Here is an 11814-nt window from a genome sequence, read left to right on the forward strand (position 1 = left end):
GTCATTCTTATGTTTGACTTTGTTTTATTAGGATCTGTAAATCCATTTATTTTGTTTTTGATTGTATTATGAGGAAAATTATGAGAATTGAAAATACGCATCTAGAAAAAAGTCATTCTTATGTTTGACTTTGTTTTATTAGGATCTGTAAATCCATTTCTTTTGTTTTTTATTGTATTATGAGGAAAATTATGAGAATTGAAAATAAGCATCTAGAAAAAAAGTCATTCTTATGTTTGACTTTATTTTCTCAGCAATAGCTTTACAAACCCTAATAAAACAAAGTCAAACATAAGAATAATTAAAAAAGAATAAAAAATATTTCTTTTGTTTTTCATTGTATTATGAGAAAAATTATGAGAATTGAATATAAGCATCTAGAAAAAAGTTATTGTTATGTTTGACTTTATTTTATTAGGATTTGTAAATATATTTCTTTTGTTTTTAATTGTATTATGAGGAAAAATATTAGAATTGAAAATAAGCATCTAAAAAAGTCATCCTTATGTTTGACTTTGTTTTATTAGGATATGTAAATATATTTCTTGTTTTTCATTGTATTATGAGAATTGAAAATAAGCATCTAGAAAAAAAAAGTTATTCTTATTTTTGACTTTGTTTTATTAGGGTTTGAAAATATATTTCTTTTGTATTATGAGGAAAATTATTAGAATTGAAAATAAGCATCTAAAAAGTCATTCTTATGTTTGACTTTGTTTTATAAGAATCTGTAAATATATTTCTTTTGTTTTTCATTGTATTATGAGGAAAATTATGAGAATTGAAAATAAGCATCTAGAAACAGTTATTCTTATGTTTGACTTTGTTTTATTAGGATATGTAAATCTATTTCTTTTGTTTTACATTGTATTATGAGGAAAATTATTAGAATTGAAAATAAGCATCTAAAAAAGTCATCCTTATGTTTGACTTTGTTTTATTAGGATATGTAAATATATTTCTTTTGTTTTTCATTGTATTATGAGAATTGAAAATAAGCATCTATTATTCTTATTTTTGACTTTGTTTTATTAGGGTTTGAAAATATATTTCTTTTGTATTATGAGGAAAATTATTAGAATTGAAAATAAGCATCTAAAAAGTCATTCTTATGTTTGACTTTGTTTTATAAGAATCTGTAAATATATTTCTTTTGTTTTTCATTGTATTATGAGGGAAATTATGAGAATTGAAAATGAGCATCTAGATACAGTTATTCTTATGTTTGACTTTGTTTTATTAGGATATGTAAATGTATTTCTTTTGTTTTACATTGTATTATGAGGAAAATTATTAGAATTGAAAATAAGCATCTAAAAAATCATTCTTATGTTTGACCTTGTTTTATTAGGGTTTGAAAATGTATTTCATTTGTTTTCATTGTACTATGAGGAAAATTGTGATAATTTAGATTTACAACCATTATATAAAACAAAGTCAAACATACGAATAACTTCTTTCTAGATGCTTCTATCAATTCTCACAATTTTACCTCATAATACAATAAAAAACAAAAGCAATAGCATTACAAACCCTAATAAAACAAAGTCAAACATAATTAAAATAATTAAAAAAGAATAAAAATATATTTCTTCTGTTTTTCATTGTATTACGAGGAAAATTATGAGAATTGAAAATAAGCATCTAGAAAAAGGTTATTGTTATGTTTGACTTTATTTTATTACGATTTGTAAATATATTTCTTTTGTTTTTAATTGTATTATGAGGAAATTATGAGAATTAAAAATGAGCATCTAGAAAAAGTTATTCTTATGTTTGACTTTGTTTTACTAGGGATTGAAAATCTATTTCTTTTGTTTTACATTGTATTATGAGGAAAATGATAAGAATTGAAAATAAGCATCTAAAAAGTCATTCTTATGTTTGACTTTGTTTTATTAGGATCTGTAAATATATTTCTTTTGTTTTTCATTGTATTATGAGGAAAATCATGAGAATTGAAAATAAGCATCTAGAAAAAAGTCATTCTTATGTTTGACTTTGTTTTATTAGGATCTGTAAATCCATTTCTTTTGTTTTTTATTGTATTATGAGGAAAATCATGAGAATGGATAATAAGCATTGAAAAGAAGCATTATACGGTATATTGCTTAGTGTCTCAAATGAGTATGAGGTATTAGGGTTTCTTTTCAAAACATGTCCGGTTTTTTTCCGACCCTAAATCGTGCCGTATCTATCAAAAAACCAAGTATGATAGACCTTTGGTGTTTTCAGTAAATGATTGTATGTATAATAGAGACTTTGCGAAATAAAGTTTGAAAATATACTTTAACTGGAACGGCAACTTCAGAAATATCGATTGGATTTCTTGCTCAAATTTACTCCAACGCGAACGTATGGTTGGTTACTGCAACAATAGCGTCTTGTCGCTTAAACTCGGGACATGTGTATCAATGTGCGTTCAAAAGAAGGGCATGTGTAAGAGCTTGTAACCGACTACATCCAAATGTCTCTCTTTTGTTTAATCAAGTGGTTATTAGTCCCACTTCAAGACAAAAGACTCTACCTTAAGAGCTTCGTTTGAGTGAATGAACTCGCGATACCACTCAACATGGATTATGTCGTGACCCAGCGTTAATCTCCTTATCATATTATTTTGAAACTAGCTGTACGTTTCAATTAATATTCTTACGATAGTTATAGGCCTATATGTATAATATTATTTAATAAAGGCTCGTCAGCTTTGTCAATTTCATATTCCAATTTACTACGCAAAGCCTAATGAAATACATATTCTTTATTTTTCCCCTCCTTCTGAATCTCTCTCCCCCTTCCCCTCCTGTTTCCCCTTCCCTACCTTCTCCTTATTTTCCCCTCCTTCTCCCCTCTCTCTGTACTCGCTCTCTCAAACTTGACCCGCCTATAATTACCCACTCGCACTCCTGTTTCCCCCTCCCCAGTGATTTTGTCAGGCTTTTTCTGTTAGGAGGGCGTGAGCCGATTCTCAAAGGGAAACGTTTTTACAAAAAAATGGGCTTAAAATGGCAGAAAAAGGCCTAAAAGCGTAAAATATCACGGCGGCCAGCATCCAAAAGGGGAGGGTCAAGAACCCGGGGGGGGGGGCACTTCCATGACAGATATGCATCATGTGCCTCGGGATAGACCCCCTTTTTCAAACCGGCTTGTACCCAATGACCCCCTTTTTTTTTTTTGGTCCTACCTATTACCCAATGACCCCCTTTAAAAAAATTCATGTACTCAATGACCCCCTTTTTCTATTTCCTGCTATACCTAATGACCCCCCTTTTAATTCCCAAATTTAGGTGGTATTTGTGTTCTCCTCCAGAAATAATGAGATTTTGCACATTTCTAAGGTGGCCAAGTTGTTTTTACGCAATTTGGCACTTATTTATGTGTACTTAATGATACTCTTTTGGCAATCCTGTACTCAATGACTCCCATTTTACTTTTTGTTACCCCAATGACCATCCTTTTTTGAAAGTTTCATACCGAATGACCCCATTTTTATTCAGGTTGTGTACTGAATGACCCCATATTTTTGTAATTGTACATTTGACCTGAATGCCCCCTACTTTTAACATGGCCGAGGCACATCCCTGCCATTTCAGATAGGGAGTGCCTCCCCCGGGGTCAAGAAGGAAGACAAGATGTCCCACGGGGGAGCCCCCCCCTTGGCTACCAGCAAAGCACCTCCCTGTCCACTTCCAATGCCCTCCCTCGCCTACTCCCAGCTAGGTTTTGAGAAATAACCATTTTAAAAAGGTGGTTTTGGGGGGGAAATTAGTACAGGCGTCTATGGGAAAATGAAAATTTCGATTATAACATAAAATCTATAGCAACAATTTTGCTGTTTTTTGATATAATATATGCGCACTGATAGGATGTTTCAATAAAGCTAATAAAAATGGGGGTCACCGAGTTATTTTTTTTCACAATTTGAGCAGAAATGCCATATTTTTGGCACAGAATCCCGCATGACGATGAAGATTTTAAGAAAGTAAGTCTTTACGGGAAAAACTTCAATCACGCAGGAACATTAATTCATTCACTCTACGAAATAAACACTGCCAACTAAGAAAACCAACAAGTATAGATGACTTTGTATAGGTCTTAAAAAACTTTCATAAACGGAGCCAAGTTTAAAAAAGGTGAAAAGCACAGGAAATACTTTTAAAACTTTGGCCCCTTTTTACGTTTTGAAACATTTTTGGTAGATATTGATGCCTTTATTTAAAATTAAGATTACTCTTACTTTCTTGCACATATAAAACGGTTTGGTTATAAAAAAACGATTCTCTTATAAATGCATCTACTAACAATTTCCACCTCGATACACCAGAGTACACAAATATTTCCAAGCACAGCGAGTCTAGCCTCTACCCAGTTGTGTTTATACTACACGGTTGAGTGCATAGCATCATAAGAGCTGTGTGAGATCTAGTGTAAAATAGGCATCTGTGATTGGTTTTTGTCAAAACCACAAGTGTTCCCTTCATCAATCAGATTTTTTTTATATCGAACGAAAGCTAACACTTCCCCCTAAAAACACCTTTTTTCATTACTTCAATATATAACGCAATTCAATGTTTAGCACAGTTTCTGACCAAAATGTAGGTTTTAAAAGTCAAAACCTCAAGTGTTCCTTAAAATATTTTTCAAATTTTATGTCATTAAATGAAAGAGTACATTATCCATATACTAGCTTCATTTCAATGTTACTAAAAAAAGAACTATTTTCGCCTGTTTTGTCATACGGTTGCAAATTCAATGAACTATGACTTTGCTAAACAGTCTATAATATCGAATTGATTAATTCGAATTAAACAATTCATTGATGTTTGCACTGGGTAGTAGCCATTACTGCCAGTAGACAGGAAGTCTAGAAAGTTGACCTCAACGCTGTGGGAGGTCTTCCTGTGCTTTTGAATGGGACAGCAGTAACCTTTGGCCATTTTTTAGACCAAAAGTTTGTGCGAGCATAACAAGACTATCCGTCGATGGATTTTTATTTCCGTCGGTAGATATTTTTTTAATTAAGTTTTTCATAACATATTAAAAAGGCAGAGACCCTTGAGGTATAATAAATTAGCTAGGTAAGTTTTGAGTAACATTGATGAAAATTATCAAAAAAGGTCTATTCTTTTGTGTGTGTACGGTCCACCACCTGTCACTTGGTAGTCTTGTAACATGTCTAATGGCGCTGCCCATGGCCACACGATGAATTGTTTAATTCGAATTAATCAATTCGTTATTATAGACTGCTAAAGGGCGGTTACAAATTTATATGCTGCAGGCCCTTATATTGGGGTCCCACTTGGAGTGTTAAGTCATCGTATGGGAGTCGCCGGCCTCGGGCCTGCGGGTCCTGCGGCCTTGACATTTTTTGTTGATACTGCCGGGCCCCAGCCTAGGGTAACGGCATTTCGTTATCGACAGCTCATACTTAGCGACAGCCCATCACCCATTTCATACTTTCAGTTTTTTACCCATCATTTCCCTCATTCTTCTGGCCCTATCCTCTATCGGGTGTTAAAGATACTAATCTTACAGGTGCGAGTGATCAGCATGATATGAATACTCTATAGAATTACGATCCAGGTCTTTACATACTGCAGTTACTGTCCGTTTTCCTATACACAATACACAGTGCTCTTTCCCATTGACACGTGACCTCTACAAATAGCCCTACGTTAAAAGTATGGGGATATGACTAGTTAACGTCGCTGTGTGAAAAATAACATGTCCTAAATTTTTAGCTAATTTAGATGTTTGGAAATATTCGTGCTTTGGTGTTTTAGTTAATGTTATAGGTAATAGTACATTGCCTAGTTAACGTCGCTGTGTGAAAAATAACCGGCCAATATTAAAAGTACTCTTCTAAAATTCTAGACAATATAGTTTTGTAACATGTCCTAAATTTTTAGCTAATTTAGGTGTTTGGAGAGGTTCGTACTTTTGTGTTTTAGGAAGGACATGTAAACGACAGATAACACCAAAAATATGAAGAAATTATTTCCAAACCGTGTTAAGTCAACAATCATTATGTTGCTCATTTTCAAGAATGCTGCTTTACAAAAAGCACGCCATTGTCTGATTTCGTGAACAAAGCCACACATACCATTGTTTCCTTTCGTTTCCTTTATAATCGGTTACCCAACTGAAGCTATGAATACCAGCTTTATTGCGATATCGCACATGAAAACAGACACTTGTGCACAACCAGAGAAGATCCGATTTAATCAGCTGAGCTGTTTCAATGAGTGTTATCTTGGTTTAATAGCTTTTAATGGGGTTAAGTCCTGCAAAGGTCGAGATGAATTCTACTGTAGACATGACTGCATCATGATCTATTGTTATCTATTGTTCAATGCAGAGGTACCGCGTGAACGTACTAGTGCAGCGCGATATATTCAAAAATTGTTTTCACCTATAATTGGTGACAAAAAATGCTCACCGTTTGATGTCCACATGCATGAATAACAACAGGTGAAACATAAGAGACTCTTCCGGATGGAATAAATAAATATGTAAATAGAGAAAAACATGATGATAACAAAATTAATGCGACCTTTTCAATGTCGTTTTATCTGATTTCATGCATAGGACCCCAGAGGTTGATTCAATGTAATCCCAGCATGCAGTATGATATTATGTGCAATGTAGTAATCATGGTAATAAAGGAGCCATTTCAACACCATTTCACCTTCAAATTTGTGTACAAAATAAGAACCAGTAGTTTTGATGGAATATTCATCGCGACTTTTATGTTTTGAATTGATAATTGGGTACGGGTAATGTTTGTGGATACATTGCTACCAAAAAAGTTAAAAAGTCTCGTGTTTTTAAAACAATTTTAGATATTTTAAATGCTTGGGAAAAGAAGGTAGAACCAGTAAAGTTTTCTTGCACATGCATGCATGCAGGCGCATAGCTTATCTTGTTGTATAACAACCTTGACCATGCACAGCAGGAGCCCAGTGTGATGTTTTCTGAAAATAACCATGTGTTTCTCAAACATGCTGTCAGTGGCTGCAATGTATTCTGGGCTTACATTTAAACAACCTCTGATAGGACCCGGCATAAAACTTACACTATTCATAATTTGAATTAATATAGCATGTGTTTATGACACCTTTTTGAACCAAATTTAAACATTTTTGGGACTAAATTTGGAAAATTACACTAAACATTTTGGATAGGATGAGAAACATTAAAATCCTTCAAGTCAAGTCACAATACGTGTTCATTGGCCAAAGGGGAAACTGCACAAATTAATAAATAAACACAAATAATAATTAAAACAAAACCATTTATTTTATGCATAAAACCGGATGAGTATAAAACTGTTCATAAAATTTGCATAATATATCATAGCATCTGTGTGCACACACACACCTATTGTTTTGCTGGTAGTCTGACATAATAGGGGCCTACCGAATGCATTCTGCATCCAAGTTAATCTTACCAAGAGTAGCTTCGAAGATTGTTTGTATTTCAGTTTGAGTTGTTCCAATAACCTTTCAGGTAAGTTTAACGTCAGGGATTATCAGTAAAAAATAGCTATTAATATAATAAAAAGTGGTGTTTTGCCTGAACGCGAAATGAAATGCAAGGGGTATTTTCAAAGTTCGCAGACGAGCATGCCTACCCGCGGATACACGGAGCTGAGTGGGGTGCCGGGGACAGAAGCCACCACAAAATTCTATCCTTTATCACCCCCTGATCTACTATTTTTGGTATTTGTCGACATTCATTTGTTATGCAAGAATAATCTTGTAATGATTGTTAAAACTATTGAGTAATTGTGCGAATAAATCTCTCAAACCAATTTCCCACCAAATGAACAGTATAGTCCTACCCCGGGGGCACTTCAATATGAAATAGATATGTAGGGCTGGCACTCTCGCACTAAGGGGCATTCGGTGAGAGCAAAATGTAAAAAATATGGCATGTATGGGGTCATTGGGTGAGAGCATGATTTTTGGCATTCAGTGAGAGCAAAATGTAAAAAATATGGGGTCATTGGGTGAGAACATGAAATTTTTTAAATTGAATCTTTGGGTGAGAGCCGAAACAGCGCCAGAGAGACCTCGAAAATCGAATTTCTAGTTCTTAATGGCTTCAAATGTCTGTGTTTTTTCAAAATAAGTAACAAAATCAGTGATAAATGGAAGTTGCTGTTCAAATTGAACTTGTAAGGGTCTTTGGGTGACAGATCGAATGGAAAAATACATACAAAACATACGCGTCACCTCCAAAGTTGGAGTGCCCCCCAGAGTCCTACTTATATCACTGTCACGTTCTCGCCCTGCCCCCACACTTAGTCGATTGCGGTCGTCTGGTATAATTTTTAAAGCCTTCATTCCCATTCCAGATTTACTATGGCTGACGCAACCAGAACAACCAACAGAGTGTTCCTGTGGACAGTAGGTCGTAGTCTTTCCACAGTCTTCACAAAATGCCTCAGTTTCGTTGATGGAATCCAGATAATTAATGAGCCTTTTCACATGGCTTTACTGTGTGGACCAGAAAGGCTGCGAGACGATGGTTCCAGGATCCAAGCCATATTTGATGCTATGGTGGCAAGAGCTTCAGCAGTGTCCCAAGGGAACGGATATGATGTCAACATCTCCACCTATGATTGGGCGAAGAAGATGCTGGAAGCAGATTATCCAGGAAAGCAGATTGTTTTCTGTAAGGACTTTGCTTTTGCCTTAAGAGAGAACTATGATTGGATTCCTCAAGGATACCGCCATACATTTTTGATTCGTGATCCGCGAAAGATGTTTTTGTCCTTCAAGAAGCTCTGGGCCAAACTTCTTCAAGATAATTCTTTCCAATACCAAGAGCTTCCTCCATATATTAATCCACCAAAGCATGCCTTTGGTGAATTGTATGAACTTTATCAGTATGTGCACGATCACGGTCTGGAAAAAGATCCCATTATTATAGATGCTGATGATCTCCAAAAATATCCCGGATCCATTCTTCTTCAGTATTGTAAAGCTGTTGGTATTCCTTACTCGGAGAACCTGCTGGAATGGGAAGCGGGAACCGGGGTGGTTGATTCTTGGAAGTTAGCAGATGTCTTGGAGCAAGCGAATAGACTAGAAGAAGGAGGATTTTACGATGCAGCTTTTAGCAGCACTCATTTCCTTCCGCTTGGCGACCCACCTTCACGAGATGAAATGGATGATGACCTGCTGCCCTTGATTGATAAGTCTATGGTGTTTTATGACAAGATGTATGCCGCACGAATAAAACCAGAATAGCAACGCACTCGCAGGGGCGTAGCAAGAGCATCAGGGGCCATGGACAAGGAGCTGTACGGGCCCTTTCAACCAGGGCGGGATTTACCTTATGGGGGCCCTGGGCCAGGCCAAAATTTGGAGGCCCCGAACTCACGTGCCGAGGAAGGCATGTGCACTCAAGTCAGTGGCCAAGTTTTGGTTTACGTATAATATAGAGGGAGACTAACATATTTTGCTTCAATGTTATTAGGACATTTGCGCACAAGGCACGCGAAGAAATTTCAGACTTTTTAGCCCCAGATCAACATGAATGTAGAAATTTTGATGTGCGCGAAGCGCGGAAAATTTTACAATTTTGACCAAAACAACATGCTGTTATTAACATGCTGTTATGGGCCCAGGGGGGCCACTGGTCATTGACCAGGGGGTATCATGCGTGGCCAAAGATTCAAGTAAAAAGGGTCGTTTTTCATGATCAGGCCCTGTACTTAAGTATCGTGAATAGGGTCTCTAAAACAAGGAAATTTAAGAAAAAGGGTATACCTTGTACAATAAATCATAGCGTTTTGGATCCTTTGAGACAAATGTAGTATGGAATAAAGGTAAAAGGGGTTAAAAAGGGGTTTCGAGTCAAAATATGACTGATTTATTTGCTTCTAATAGGGGCAAAAATACTGTCAATACTTATTTAGGGTATAAAATTGCACTTGTCATACTTGTTTAGGGGTGCATTTTCAGACCTCGTAAATACTTGTTTTGGGTGCTATTTGAGACTTCGTAGCCACGCATGATACCCCTTGTCAATGACCAGTGCCCCCCCCCCGGGGTTATGGGGTTAAAAGAAAGATGCATAGGGCAATTTTGGGGCCTCCAAATTTTGGGGGCCCTGGTAAATCCGGCCTTGCTCTCCATTATCAGCCCTTATTTAATGTTCGCTTTTGTGCTCGTGGCCCCGTTTGAAATTGGTTCTAATATAGAACAGAGATATAATAGAGGGTCTGCGGTGAACGTTGTCAGTCTTCTAACCTAACTCGAATTACGGTATTGGGGAACTAAATTGGGCTTATATATTATAATAGAATTCAGGTGTTTATGGTGTGGGTGCTGAAATTCATCTAAATCTGATGTAAATTTGAGAGTGATTGGACTGTAAAATATTTGAAGCGGCAAAAGAACCCGGAAATATGCAATGATATTATATACCTTTCCTGGTATGCATTTCAGATTATGTGAGTGACCCTTCGAATCATGCAAACTGTATTAACATTATAGATACGTTTAAAGGTTAATTGGATTAAGGGTTAAGTTGGGATTATTGTTACGGTACGGATAGTTACCCGGGGGGTTCTTCGAAAAATTTTGTACGGGGTGTGCCACGCAGACTTTCGGATGCTGACTTTCTCTATACCTACTTGTTGCTGTTTTTGCTACCCATCAGTATACCAATTTTCAAGAAAAAGCACCCAAATTTGCCATAATTGGGCGCTTTAATGGCATTTTTGCCCAAATGCGCCCACCACTGAAAACCCACCCATCGATATACCAAAATCGCTGAAAAGGTATCCCAAAACCGTGGCACATCCCCGTATACCTTCAACCAGGAAGAACCCCCCCCCCCCCCCGGGGATAGTTATTTTAGGCCTAAGCAAAGACTCTTAACTAGCATATTCAACCGGTCGTTGGACGTTTTTCAAACAAATTCAGGCTACCGGGCGATCATGCATATCACGCTAAAGACAATTGACCGGCAGCCTGGATTTGTTGGAAAAACGTCCCACGATGGGTTGAATCTTACCGTCTCCCGGAGATCCACATAAAATGTTTAAGGGATCCAAAATGAGCGTTTATTGCGTTTCGACAGTATTTTTTGTGGGACATGAGAGCACCTCAGACCTATCGAATTGCATTCTGAATACGAAGCATGTCTTTCTGATATCAAATAATTTTCTTTCTTTTTTAATCACAATATAATACAAATTTTATGACAAATTATAAAAATTTGATATTTTTCAAATTTTTGATATATAACAGTCCTCGAAGTAAATTATATAAATCTAATGATATATTCTTAAAGTGTATGTAGCAGGGAGGAAAAGCCGGCGGTCAATTGAAAATTTTGACCTTTTTTCATATTCGGAGTAGAGAACACGGCGACTTATTTCGGAATAAAGAACATTCTTTCGTTTTCGGAATAGAGAACCCATTTTTTCATATTCGGAATAGAACCTTTTTCATATATTAGGAATAGATAACCTTTTCTGTTTTCGGAATATAGAGCCTTTTTAATTTTCGGAATAGTGAACCTTCGGAATAGCGAACCTTCGGAATAGCGAAGTTCGCCCCCGCAGGCTATAATAGGCCTAGTAGGCCTACCCTGATTATGCAATATATCCAACAATAACTACAACAATAACAAAACCAACAACCAATATCCAATTTGTAAAAAACATTCATAGGCTTATATAGGCCGCGCCTATTTAGACTAGTAGGCCTATTCATAAAATGCAATAAAAAAAACCGGCAAAAACAATCAATCACTGCAGTCATAAAGAAACGAGCAATAGAAAGACAGAAGAGAAAA

At 36.1% G+C, this 11814-nt stretch overlaps 1 protein-coding gene across 1 annotated transcript; it reads left to right on the forward strand.

Annotated features, from left to right (window-relative positions):
- The first annotated feature begins 7315 nt into the window (after nucleotides 1-7315).
- LOC140151047 (uncharacterized) lies at nucleotides 7316-10572 on the forward strand. Its single transcript, XM_072173241.1, has 2 exons — nucleotides 7316-7506; nucleotides 8357-10572. Exon 2 carries the CDS (start codon nucleotides 8364-8366, stop codon nucleotides 9252-9254), a length of 891 nt encoding a protein of 296 aa, XP_072029342.1. The 5' UTR covers nucleotides 7316-7506; nucleotides 8357-8363; the 3' UTR covers nucleotides 9255-10572.
- The last annotated feature ends 1242 nt before the right edge of the window (nucleotides 10573-11814 follow it).

This window comes from Amphiura filiformis, chromosome 4, assembly GCF_039555335.1.
Source record: "Amphiura filiformis chromosome 4, Afil_fr2py, whole genome shotgun sequence".
Classification (NCBI taxonomy): Eukaryota; Metazoa; Echinodermata; class Ophiuroidea; order Amphilepidida; family Amphiuridae; genus Amphiura; species Amphiura filiformis.

Excerpts from the sequence above, each read along its gene's own strand:
- LOC140151047 (XM_072173241.1), top strand. The coding sequence starts at position 8,364 with ATGGCTGACGCAACCAGAACAACCAACAGAGTGTTCCTGTGGACAGTA.